Source organism: Struthio camelus, chromosome 5 (assembly GCF_040807025.1).
Source record: "Struthio camelus isolate bStrCam1 chromosome 5, bStrCam1.hap1, whole genome shotgun sequence".
Classification (NCBI taxonomy): Eukaryota; Metazoa; Chordata; class Aves; order Struthioniformes; family Struthionidae; genus Struthio; species Struthio camelus.
The window spans coordinates 31,410,186-31,424,562 of NC_090946.1; the positions used below are offsets into that span (position 1 = coordinate 31,410,186).

The following is a 14,377-nucleotide window of genomic DNA, read 5'->3' on the forward strand; positions in this document are numbered from 1 at the left end:
TACTACTCCACTTACTGTTTTTAAAGTAAATTTTGGGGGAGGGGGAAGTGGAGGAAACATTTAATGTTGGTGACCATCAGCAATGAAACATTAAACTAGTACAACCCACAGATCTGAATCCATTTTGGAATGTACATAGTTTCATTTAAGCTTCTTCTGCAACATTCAAACTCCCCATATCCCACTAATTTTAACTCAGTCAACACAGTCCAAGATCACAACAACTACGTCAGTCCTTCAACTGAAACCTTCCTTCAGTTTACCTTTTGCATCAGATCTTCTGAGTGTGTTCTACATAACTTAGCAAGCTGGACTGCATCTTCAGCCAAATCTCTCCCCTCTGAACTTTTATCCCAAGAATTTACAAGAGCTCTGGTGGGAAAAATAGCAGTTTCCTATTCCCAACTTAAATGCCACTAACTACAGGAATATTTATACAACTATCATCTTACTGTACTAGGCTCCTGACTCCTACTGGTCAAGCAAGGCTTACCATCATTTCCCAGTTCTCGAGCCAAAAGAAAATCCAGAACGAAGACAGGCATCTTAGCACCAGTCAACGGAGGAAAAAAGATGACAAACACTTCCGTAATTTTTTCAGCCTTAAGCCACATAAAATTTGGACCAAAGATGACTGGAATATGCACTTGGATGACACTTCCAAAGTGCAAGCATGAAATGTTGCACAATTAGCTACAAATGCGTGTTTCACCAAGCACATACAGGGTTTTTGCTAGCTAATACTGAGCTAATACTGAGGTTAGCTTCCCGAGGTTGCACTAGTCTGCCAAAGCATCCTAGAGAGCTGGGAAGGCAAGAAAATGCAGAAGTGTAAACAATTACTAAGTTATAGCACTCTATTGGGATAAGAGCCTGCCCGAGGAAAACAAGGAACCCGATACTGACAGTGGTGAACGTGCACTGAGGTGGCACGCAACAAACTACGATAGACAGCTCAGTTCCTATCACTCCCAGTTCATTTTTTTTGACTGAAGAGGTTAAATTGATATATATACGTAATTTGTGTGGGCGGCTAGTTTTTTGAATTTTTAAAAATCTGCATTAAAATATGATTTCAAGCATTAGAATAAAAGCTAAAGAGACAGGGATTTGGGGGCGGAGGGGAATGCCAGCTTTTCTGAACGCTTCTGTTTAGCTTCACAGATTTTGAAAGGTTTAAAAACCAACACCATTGGTTAAAAGAATCTTAGAAACCCTTAACTGTCCAGGTAAGCAAGATGCATTCTCTTCCAACCCTAGAAGAGGATCTAAGAAGAATATATGCAGCATTCCAAATTTAATCAGCTGAAAACTAAGTAATACTACTTTGTGTTAACATCCTAACTCCTGTTATTAAGGAAATGTTGAAAAACAGAAATTTATTCTTAAAAGTGGAGTTTCTCCATCTGTTGTTGAAGATTTTTCTTTGGGGGGGGGAACTGTGGGAAGAAGTAGGGAACAAAAATTTAGATTGAGGTTTAAAATACGTAAAAAACCCTTTATTCTTAAAAATACCATCAACTCGAGACCTGGATACCCCATCTAATGCTCTTCTATTACTCATACAGTAAATTAATGCCTTGAAGCTCCCACTAATGGAAACATTTTTCATTTAGACTGGCAACTTTCTCATCCATGCATAGCTTATTCTAAGCCTCCGAGTCACCTGGTTTTCCCCCAGAGCTAAATTTATTAAAAAGAATTATGCACACCAACCTGAGCCTCCCTCTGCCAGGTACTTGTCCTTTGCATAAATGACCGAATCCAGCATAGATTCAAAGAGAAGGAAATAACCCTGTTCACAGGGGAGGGAAAGAGAAAGAATTTAGACATCATTACAATTTTTTATCCATGCAGCATATCTAATGAATCTACAGGTAAACTTTATCAATAACTTTTTGTCTGAAAAGCTTTACGCAATTAAATATAAGAGAGTTTAAGAAGTTATTTGCCCATACATCTTAATAAGAGCCAGCACCTATTGAATTTTTCAACACTAAAAAACCCGGGTATTTTTACTATAAAACTTTAGTTACATAAAGTATCGTCTTTAATTTCCCAAATTGCGAATATCTTAATACCTCTTCAATTAAACTGCAGGTAATAAATACCTATCTATACTAAAAATTATCTGATACAGTCCTAGAACATTAAATCAGAATAAATTAAATATCTATATAGGTAATTTTATTAAATTTGCATTTGCTTATAAGAAAAGGAAATTATGAAAAAGCACGCTGTGAGAAGTTCAGAAAAACTGAACAAGCAACGTGAGTTAGAAATCAAATGTACCTCAAACTCCAAGTGATAAACTATATGTATTGACTTTATAGGATCAATTTTTAGCTGCCATAAAAAAAAAAGGTCAAGAAAATTTCTTCCCACTTAGAACTGCAAGTAATATTAAAGTTATTGTCAGAGAAACATCAGAAGGAATGCATTTTTGCTGCTACACACTTGCAACTTAGTAGTGCCCTGTGTTGGCTTAGATACTGCTCACAAAGACAAGTGGAAATAAATCATATCTCAAAGACGGAGGTTCTCTAGACCTTCTACATCATTTAGCAACATCTGAGTTTAAAATATTCTCGGCACAAAAATGGTTAGAGTTAAATTTGCTTAGTTTTTGCGGTAAATGTTGAGATTAATTTTATATAAGGCTAATCACACAGCTATAATTGTTTAGAATAACATATTATATGCTTTTAAAAATTGAGTCAGCCATTTGCTAAAACACAGAGCCAACACATATAGCAGCATTACGTCCAATTATTTTTTATTTTACATCCAGTTTCTCCACTGTTTTTAAGTAAACCACAAATTTTTAAGAGGTATATAGTCATTTATTTACGCATTGATTTAGTTTTATTTAACATCCTTCGTATTTTGCAAGTTTGAATGACTGTTATCCTTACCAAATCCTGTACCATATTTAATCCACATACATGTTCTCAAGATATAAAATCAATGGAAATTAATCATACTAGCATATATTTTGTACTTTCACTTGATGGCCTAATGCTCATTTTTTCTAAAACAGAGTTTAGCCTCATAGTCTGATTTATACGCGGGATGGAGTTGGAAAGAACATATAAAACACGAAAACACCAGAAAACCCAGACTTTGGACTTGCAGTTCTACAACCGCAGTCAGCAGTGACCAAGCAAAGCAAAGCTCTGATGATTTTTTTTCTTCATCTTTCCTACACTTCCATATTTGTACAACCATAGGATTATTTTTTGAAATCATCATGTCAAACTAGCATAGATAACAAGCATTGCCTGGGAATTTCATTGCTAAAGGTATAAAGTTTATTTCAAGTTTATGACATCTTGGATGTTTTATTTTGTCTTTGGCTCCCAGAACAAAAAATGTTGCACATTCAGAGTTGCTTAGAAACGTCACCCTCCGCATTGCAGCCTTCAGAATTAACACAGAGGAAAAACAGAAACCCAAAAACTTGAAGCATGTCTTACTAGCATTCAACAAGGACTGTGTTCTTAGAACAAGTCCCAGAATGAACCTTACTGCTTTGTGAGCAATGTTTTTTGTAAGCTTTGCAAAATGGTTAAAAAGGCCAGGAAAGCCTATTGCATTGGGCAGAGATTATTCTATGGCCTACAGCAAGCCAAAAGCACACAAGAGAACCAGAGTTTTTGTTTTTATTTTTATTCTTGCAGTTTTAATACTAGATTATGCTTCGTCCACAGAAAATCTTTTCAGATGCTTTTAACAGAAAAATGAGGGACTTTCCATGGTCTTTTGAATGTGACCTCCAGGACATACCCTAAGATCAGTTAGCATCTTTTGGCTGAGGCTTATACTGCTGATACGACTAAGAAAATATATATATACACACACACACATACACACAGACAGATACACACATACAAAAAATTCTTAGCGGTATATATACAGCATGTATATATAGCATGTGCATACATGTGTGTATATACAGTAATTATATATAAATATACACACACATGCAGTATTATATATATTATGTAGTTCATATAGCTAAGAAATTTGAACTCATGCCCTAACACTTGCTATGGAATTACTAAAACAGATTGTGGCAGTGCATAACTACATAAACATCATTTTCCCTTTAAGAGATTTTTAAAATATATTAGCAGACACGTTACAAAGTGCCATCTTTATGGACTTTTTTTTTTTTTTAACTTGTTTTTTTCCTGTCTAAAATGCCAGTCATCTACAATGTTTGTCAATCGAGCCTAAGAAGTACAGCTGAAAGACAAACCTCCTAACCAGAAATACAGTTAAATTCTCACTGCCCTTTCCCTGCCCTTTTCCTTTTGGCACTTTTGTTATTTTTCCCCCCCTCATTCCTACATTTCCCCCAGTGCAATATAACATTCCTGTAAGTTATATAAACTGTCGTTGGTACTGAATCAAGTCATTTATTACCTATACCAAAACGTTTTGCTCCGTGTGCTGTGCTCATCTGCAGCATAATTTAGAATGTAATTTCACAGGCTGCTGCCTCACCTGTAGGGGTGCCATCTGGACAGAGAATTACACCTGACATTTTTTCCCCATGACGCTACGGGGCACTCTTACTTCCCCACTGACAACGTCCAGGGTTTTGTTTTTCTTAAATGGGTATTAGCACCTTCAAAATTAATTACTGCAAAGAGACGCCTACGACACAGATCTGTGAGCAGAATATTAATAACTCTTGCTAGTGGCTAAACTAAGATGTATAAAAGAGAGCAGGTTCTCTGTTAAAGACAAACTCAATACATGGCACACCTTAAATACTAGGCTGTCACAGGATGCAGTTTCTACTAAAAAGCTGACTGCTTCTCCTTACAAAATGAACAAAAAGTTCCTTATTTTTATATTTTCAACACTTAAGGGATGTGAATGTTCTCCAGCTGTCAAAAAGCAATATAAACAGACCCAAACAGTAACAGGAATGCACAGAAGTCAGACTTACTCCTTTAAAGCATATGTCCTATGCTAGATCTATCCAAAGAATCAGCTATCAAAAACATCCACGAGTCTAACGACAAGTCTGTGTTCCAAGCAACAGGAACACCCTTCTGTATCCCTTACTTTTGTATTTCGTGCTTTTTAACAGAACTGTAACAGCCTCACAAAACTTCTCTGGCATGATACCATGCATTGTTATTTTCCCCTCTCTTACTCAAATAAACTACACCACTCCAAGGTAGTTACTTTCATTTTAATTGAAAAACTAGGAAAAAATATTTTACAAATAGAGCAAAACCTACATACAGGAAGTTCTTCTAACACGAGCACTTCAGCATTCAGCATAATATTCTTCATGGAGAAAAAGCGATTAACCTCTTTTTAGGCCACAAGACATAAGAACAGCATGTAATTCAAAAGAAGGGTATCCGTGTGTGGAAATGGCTGAAGAAAAACGCTTCTCTTAAAAACAGATGATTTTACACTGAATATACCTCTTCATTTATGCTTAACTGTTTATATCAAATAACTGACTGAAACCTGGTTTCACCTTTATTTATTAGCTACTTATGAGTGAAATCCATGCATATTAAAAATCCTTTTAAAAGAGAGGCATGAGCATGGTCACAATCGCAGGAATTGGTAGAATTTTTAGTGTGTAAGGACAGAAATGAGAAGCAATATTTAACTACTTGAATAGGCATATTTTATTCTATCAGATATTAGTTTTATTATTTTTTTGCAACATAACTGGATCTGGTCTGGTACCCCAGATTCAGTAAGGTCCCATACTGAATATTTAATGAGACGTAAGGCAGCTATCAAACAACTGGCCCATAGTGTGGACTTTAGAAAAACAAACAAAACCAAAAAAACCCCCAAAACATATCCTATCAGTGTAAAGATTGTGTTAGTGCCTTAAATGAAGTTTCTAACTACAACGTCTCCACTGGACTGCAGAGTGGAACAAGTCACTGAGGGTAAAAGAGACTGGACAGATTCTAATTTAGAATACAAAATGCAATCTTGCGTTAACAGACACACAAAACTGATGGGGCCCATCCAGTTTTGTGAGACATAAACTTTACAAAAAAAAGAAAAGATGTCCAAATTCATGGCACTTCTAAATGAGAAGCAGCAGCTACATATGAACACTTCTGCATGATCTGCTACATCCCCATTTCTTTCATACTTAGTAAGCCTTCCTGCTGCTCAGAGTTAGTGTTTCACGTATGATTTAATTCAAAAAAATATACCAGGGAAACAATTCACTACTGTCAGAGAGCAAGCACACACATTTCAAATCCACAGCTCGACTTTATTATTATGCATACCCTGTTGCGTCCTAAACAAACGTGAGATGAGTGAGAACACCAAAAGGGAAGATCTGAACAGCAGAAAAGTGACATGCGTTATTGAATGAGGACAAAAATAAAAGTACTCTCATGCAAGAAAAGATATTCCCTCATTTTCCTGTAAAGGAAGTAACGTATTCAGCTACTTAAGTATTCTCTCTACACAGCATTAAAAAAAAAAAAAAAGCACAAAAACTTCTATTTTTACGTAAAATATAATTTATTGTGTTATAGAAATCAAATATTTGCATCTCCAAATATTAACGGAATTGCTATAGAAGGTCAAGACTGAAGAAAAAATAGTAAATAAGTGTTAAAAAGCATCATTGCATTATATTCATCATAGAAATGGAGGAAAAAAAGGAAGGAGGGACGACTGTTTTCATTATTTCATATATATTTATTTCCTTCCAACCCATCAAGCTATCACTTCAAAGTTATCTAATTAAAAAAAAAAAAAGAGAGAGAGAAAGAGAGAGAATTTTTCAAGCAAACTCAACTTTTAGTTTTATATTCTTATCTACAGAAAATAAAAGCATACCAGGAGATGAAAAACTACACAGACACACCTGAATAAGAATTAACATTCCAGAAAAATAGCATATTTTGTTTTTTTCTGCACTCATCCTTTCAGTAAGCAGCCTATGAAGTTACCAATTACATTACCAATACCCACATGTGCAGTAAAAAACCACCTTTGTACGTTTATAGCAAGTACTCTCTTCCCACCCAGCATTCAATTTAACTGAAAACTAGCTTCAGCATTTTGCATAGCAGCTCTCATTTCACACTTAAGTACTGTATGTAAAATTACACTAATTACTGTAAAACATCGTTGCTTCTTTAAATTCTATACCTCCAGGGAGAGGGCGTAAATGTGAACCTGCCTGTGAACAAGTCTACTGCATAGTCAATTCATGCTAACGAAAGTACTTGCCCATTAAACATATGCAGCATTCAAGTCAAAATTCGACTTCCACTGAAATTTGTGCATTTGTAAACCATTTTCAGACTGAATCATTAACTGACAAGGGGTTTTATTCCTTACACAAAGGCAAAAACAAATCACTGATGTGTAGTCAGAAATCCATTTGCATCAGATTGCCATTAGGCACTGTGTACAAATATTCATTTATTTTATTTGTACCTTTGCTTATACATACAACTCATTTAATTCTATAAATTGAATAAAAAGATGAAAGATTTGCTTGTAGATTTCCCACAATACAAGCAAGCAGGCAAATAAAACTGTTATTTTTTTTCCAGAGGCTGGCACCTGTGACCATTAACAATAATGGAAAGCTTCACGAATTAAGGCTGTGAAAATTTTCACACATCAGAGCTCAAGGTAACCAAGCAGGATGATACATCAGAAGACTACAGCCCTGCTACAGAGTACTGGACAATCTTGGAGAAGCAAACCTCCATAAACAAGGCCAGCAGTGAGATCTGGTACAGAATTCATGCATGTTTACATTCAAATATCTGTCTCCAAAAACTGCAAGACTGGTTCCTAAAGAATCAGTTTGTTTAGCAGAATGGGCTATCACTTAGCCATTCTTGTCTTCTTTTTGAAGGCAATGTTCACCAGGCAGAGGTGGCTCTATGGACTGAAAAGATGGATTAATACGGGTATTCAGGCCCTTCATCTTTAGCAGTCTGCCTTTCAGATACAAGAAGAATTGCTTGTAGCTCATCACATCTTCCCCTATCTCTCTGAATAGTTTACATACTAGTTTTAGTAGAACACTGAATCAGGCCGGTGTTGAGCTTCTGGTGTGATTTCAAAGATGTTGAACATGCATACTTCAGGTCTCATAAACAATGCATTTAGTCTTTACATCACGGCTATGTGAGCAGAATATTAATAACTCCTGCTAGTGGCTAAACTAAGATGTATAAAAGAGAGCAGGTTCTCTGTTAAAGACAAACTTCTTTAATCACGGCTAGATTAGCGAGATCACTGTTCCCTGTCTGCTAATTTCTTTCATAGGCTTAAAAAACAAAAAACTGCTGAAGAGACAGCAGCTCATTCTTTCAGCCTCTTAACCTGGAAAATGACAAAACCTGATTCAGATGAATTCAAAACTGAAAAAAACCTATCTTTTATAAGATAGCTTATATAGGTTTTAAATACAACTTGGCTTCATATGTGTATATGGATAACTTGCACAAATACACTTACATATTGTGTGATATTTAAGATGCTTCTCCCATTCTTGCATATTTTAAGATAAAAAAATCTAAAGGTGAAAGAGAAGTGAGAAAAAGCAGTCTGGGGAAGCCACAGGCCACTTACAGAAGCCCAAGAATGATCAGAATTCAGCTACATTTGAGATGCTCATAATGCAGTGCTCATCCAAGAATGATCAGAATTCAGCTACATTTGAGATGCTCATAATGCAGTGCTCATCCAAGAATTATCAGAATTCAGCTACATTTGAGATGCTCATAATGCAGTGCTCATCCAAGAATGTGCCATTTTTCTAAGACTGCTCTAGAAACACTCCTGACAAATGCATTACACTCTCTCCATCTTCCATTCTGTTGCTTCATGCTTGCTTTTATTTTTCTGGTCCTCTATGCATGACTCTTAACAGCTTACAGAGTACTGGTCCTAAATGCTGTCCTGTACAAAACAGAATGAAGTGACGGCTCCACAAAGGGGTTTGATGCTTACTACTGTAAAAGCAGTCTGTTTCTTTTCTAAACAAAACAGTAGCTTTTCATATCTTTGTTATAAAGAGAAAAATACTGTTCCCATCGGAGTTTTCCTACTGGTCCATTCAGAAGCTCTACATGAAGAGCTAAAGCGGACATATATCGAGGTCTTTTTGGCTTCCACGCTTCACATTTACAACATTTTCAACCAAGAGGTCACTCAATTTTCAAGCCCCCACGTTCTCATATTAACAAGAGATTTCACACCAGTCAATATCACGCAGGGGAGGAAAAGAAGAAAAAAATAAATTCAAACACTAGTGAAAATGGACAACATTAGAAAGCCAGACAAAGAGGAACCTTCATTTGCATCTAGGCAAAATATTGTTTCTCTCTGGGCAGCGCTGGAACAGTCTGTATGTTGTCCAGCTATCAATCTTACTTCCACAGCATTGTCCTCTTTATCTCGGTATTGCAGCAACCTATAAAAATGCTAACATTCCTAATTAATAATTCCTAATATTTAGAATACCTAATTCAGTGAAATGTACATGGCTATATAATTATGATATTAAAGGGTAAATTAGCACATAAGTGGGAAACACTGAACATTAAATACTTCATTTCTTACATGAGCTACTTCTCAAAATCCCTTGTTTCAGCACAGAGGCATCGATTTACAAACACTACTTAAGCTCAAGTCACTTTAAAACCAGATCTTGGGCTTCAGAATAAGAAACATATTTTGGGGAACATTATTCTTGATGCACAGATTAGGCAACTGATTAGAAGTCTCCCCAAAAGATCTATAATTACATTTCAACTGTTAAGTCACTATGCCCTCAGAAATCACCAACTGTAACGTGCTGATTTTAAACCACCTATGCCAATGGCTTAAACCTGCTTAGAAACTAGTGAACTCAACAGTAGATCAAGGTCATGCTTCAAATAACATGCATTAGACAACTAAGACATAACACTTGTAGATTTCCAGCACTCTGAAATATGTAATATAAGAAACAAAGCTAAAAATTTGTTTCTGTATTTACCTGGAAACTAACTGGATACATATGGATTCCTAGTGCACACGTGATGTCTGTCCCAAGGGTCCTGGACTGTAGAACACCCACAGTTTGTCAAAAAAGTAACTCAGAATGCAAGATTTCACTATTGATCTTAAATTTGAAAGACAATTTCTTTAAGTATGAACAGTGGAAAACAGTGTGAAAACACTGTTTCAAAGAGTTTTCTATATGGAATGCTGAAGGTTTGGGATATAGGTGGAGACTGAATAGCAGAAGGCCACGAGAAAGAAGTCAAAAAGGGTGCTTCCTACCATACTTTCTAGGGATCAGACTTATTTAGGTGCTATGAAGATCAGTCCGGCACTTGGATTTCCTTATTAGAATTGTATGGCAGGTAACAAGCACAACTGTGCAATGGCATTCAGCCACCACACAAAAGGAAGACAACTGTCCACTGCTGAAAACCAATGGCTTCCAGACAATAACGGCTCATTCACACTCTGTGTCATACATTTCCTTTTGGCTATCATCTTTATTACATGGTTTTAAAATCAGTTATTTCACTCTTACGGTTTAAAAAAAAAAAAAAAAAAAGAAAAGAAACACACACACACACACAATCAATAGTAACACTATGTCTTCAAGCTTGTGCCTACATCTTTATATATATATACACTTAGCAGATTCCCCAGCCTGCATGCTCCTCACCTTCAGTACCACCTTTATTGCTTAGTCATGATCTTTAGTCATCTTCATGGACTAAAGCTATTTTACCTATCAGAATGATCTAGTTAGGTGGCCAGTAGAGAGTTTCTTCATTACTTTTGCCAGAGCAGCTACAATACTATTTTTCAGGAATAAAGAATATTTCTGCAAATTTGCAAGCTAATTACATAACAGAAACCTATCACTGTGCCCCAAACAGCTTAACTGTACTTTTTTAACCTTGACTTGAAACAGCATGAACAAGAAGGATGAGGAATTACATTTGAGTACCACGTAATCAGGATGGCCATCACATCTCCCATGTGTTCAAAAACGCTTCTGCAAGTAAGACACATTTTTGGCAGAAAGATAATAGCAGCACTTTAAGAATACTTCTTCAAATGAAATAAAGTAGTGCATTTTTTTTCCTGAAAATAACTGTTTTGAAAAGAATATTCGTGCACCTTACCATCCACTCAGATATAATTACATCCACTTTTTCCAAAGGCAGATCTACTTCTTCAATTCTTCCTTTGACTAATGTAATGATATTTTCAAGTTTATTTAACCTGAAAGTCACAATTTAAACAAGTTAGTTGGTATTTCCATTCTATGCTGTCCAGAGAGATATATTAATGTTTACATTTTGCATCCCTCCCTCCCCAAATACTTCTTTTTTTTTTTTTTCTCCTTTTTCTTAAACTAATCTACACAGCACTAAAATACTTCTCTTCTCAGTTTTATTTCAGAGGGAACATTCCTGAGCTTCCAAAAACTGCAGCAGACTAACTGTCAGGCAAATGTGGCGGAGAGCAGATCTGTACATCTCTGATGTGCCACGCATGCAAATGTGTAGACCTCAGAGCCCAGGAAAATGGAGAGGAAGGCAACTTAAAATGACTTTCCTCTTTAAACAGAGTTGCTAGTTCCCAGTTCTCCTTCTTTGACCCTTGTAGAGTAAGTCTACAGTGATCAGAGCCTACACATCACACTAGGATAGCGATGGAAATTAGCTTCCTTACAAAGCTGTTTTGCACGATTTGTTTTTTTATTAAACAAAACCAGCTGCAAAGTCACTGAGAACAAATGTTCCCTCTAGATCAATATTACAGTTATTCCATAATAAAGGCACCTTCCCCATTGTACTTCTAGCCAAAGTCATCTGCAATGTTTAACAGCAGCAGTGATCAGGTATTACCTCTTACGCAAGTGGCAGTATAAACATCCTGTACAAGCAGCAAAATGCTATGATGTGACTACTGTTTTTGAAATAAAAACTACATGACAATGAAACTGCTAAGTGCTTGAAGGGTAGTATTTTTTCCCTTGCCAAATCATATCAATCTTTCTTGCATATACCATTATTACAATAGCTAGGCAGAATAAGTATTCCCACCGATGAGATTTATCTTTCCAGTGCAGCTCTTATCTCTGCCCCTTCTCTCCCACCCTGATATCTTACTCTTACAATCTGTCTGACTTCCAGGGCAGACCAGTAATCACATTAAAAATTCAATCTAAAAGACAATGGGAGAAAGATCGGAATGAAGGGAGGGAAAGGGAAGGTCAAAGGGCTACTTGAACATGTGGGCTATTGGAAAGAGCAATTAAATATTCTCTATATATGACAGTCTTCTGTTAAAGTGGCAACAATTTAGCACTAATATCATATTCAGTGCTGTAAACAGAAGTCTTTTTACTACTAGAAGCTCCAAATGAAAAATAAAACATTAAAGAGCTTTCACCCACACCAGTATTTTAAGAAAGACAAAAAGGATCTAAAGGTAACTTTCCAAATGACCAGGCAAAAGGACATAATCTAAAACAAAAGAGACAAAAGGGACCAACTCATTATATATTTATTTTCAATTGTAGGGCAATGTAACAGTATTTAGTTTATATATTTTCGAAAAACCTCAGAGATGTTATTTTGAAAGTATACTTCAAGTTTCTATTCTATTGTAACAGTGACAAATGACAAAAGTCAAGTCATTCATCACACTAGAAATTTTATGGGCAGCTATTCATATTAAGAAAATAAAAAGGCAAGCAGTTAGTTTAACAAGTTTACTGTGTAACCTTGGGGAAGAATCATGCCGCACAGGCCACTTATTCCAGTTTACTTACTCATACGTCAATTGCGCTGCTTCTAATAACTACTAAAGCACTTTAGAAACGAACCTGAATTCTGGGAGGATCAAAAGATCTTGAGCATATACGGTAATTATAGGTGGAGAGACACTACAAAAGTCATTTTTAAATAGCACACGTTCATTCAGTCTTCCAATAAACATTTGCTACTCTGTTACATGTTTGTCAGCTATATTCCTTCAGGAAAAGTAGATTTAACAGGACAAATATAAATTGTTTTCATGTAAATTGAATACTTCAGTGTGAATTGATCTTTTTATAGCGGAAGTTACCTATAAACACATAGCTTTAGTGATAGTTCACTGCGTATTTCAAGTGGTCATTCATCACTCTCAGAAGGTTAAAAGTTTTGATTTGTTTTTCTTAAAGGCGTCTCCCTTTCCTCACCAAGAGCAATACGTGAGTTAGACGATACTTTTATCATTTTCTAAGTAACGTACACAAAGAACTTCACGTGCCCTTGTTAGAAGCGATGAATAATTTTAAATACGTCATGTAGTACAATAGTAATAAGATGCCATTTAAGACAATCCCAAATTCCTCAGTATCTACCCACCCTTTTTTTCCACAGTTACTCTGACAAAAACCCACCCACCTCAGTTATCAGCACTACCCATTTGCACCTGCATCTCTCTCCTGCTGTTCATGCTAGAAATTCTTCACCTTAAATGTTCAGATGTCATTGATCCATTTTTACATACAGTTCACCACAGTCTCCCATAACATCCTCTACAGCCAAATTAGTGAAATGGGGAGTGGATAAATGTACTATCAGATGGGTGGAAAGTGACTAGACCACCAGATTCAAAAACTTGTGATAAGCAGTAGGAAGTCTAACTGGCAGCCTTGGTACTAGAGGCATTCCTCAGGGGTCTACGCTAGGCCTAACTAGTTAACATCCACATCTACTAGCGATGTGGATGATGGGACAGAACGCACCCTCAGCAAGTTTGTGGTTAACGTCAAACTGGAGAAGAGCAGCTGATACAATGGAGAGCAGGGATGTTATTCAGAAGACTGTCAGACTGTAGAAATAGGCTGACAGGAACCTCAAAGTTCAACAAAGACAAATGTGAAGTTCTGCACCTGGGCTGGAATAATCCCACCAAACAGTACGGGCTGGGTGCTGGCTGACTAGAAAGCAGCTCTGCTTGCTAATCACTGCCCTCCCCACTGAGGGGCCTTCTGATAAAGTTGAACCTAAGTCAGCAGTGTACCCTTGCAGTGAAGACGGCCCACTGCTTGCTGGATCACACTTGCAAGAACGTAGCAGCAGGCCGAGGTAAGTGAACATTCCCCTCTATTTGAGGCTGGTGACACTGCACCATGGAGTCCAGAGTCCAGGTTGGGCTCCTTAGTACAAGACAGATATTGCCATACTGAAGCAAGTCCACTGAAGGACCTCCAAGATGCCTGGGGGCTGGAGCACATGATGTACAGGTAGGGTATAAGAGAACTGTGTTTGTTCAGTCTTACGAAGGGAAGGTTTTTGGGCAGTTCCCACCGATGTCTGCCTCTGCGTAG

At 36.7% G+C, this 14,377-nt stretch overlaps 1 protein-coding gene across 6 annotated transcripts in view; it reads right to left on the reverse strand.

Moving 5' to 3' along the window:
* Window positions 1-14,377, reverse strand: part of PRMT3 (protein arginine methyltransferase 3) — an 81,275-nt gene that overhangs the window by 39,053 nt on the left and 27,845 nt on the right. For all 6 annotated transcript variants that reach the window (XM_068945362.1, XM_068945360.1, XM_068945359.1 and 3 more), the window contains 2 exons: window positions 11,172-11,271; window positions 1,717-1,795 (listed from right to left, as the gene is read on the reverse strand). In XM_068945362.1, the coding sequence (XP_068801463.1) occupies window positions 1,717-1,795; window positions 11,172-11,271 (179 nt within the window). The remainder of the gene's footprint in view (window positions 1-1,716; window positions 1,796-11,171; window positions 11,272-14,377) is intronic.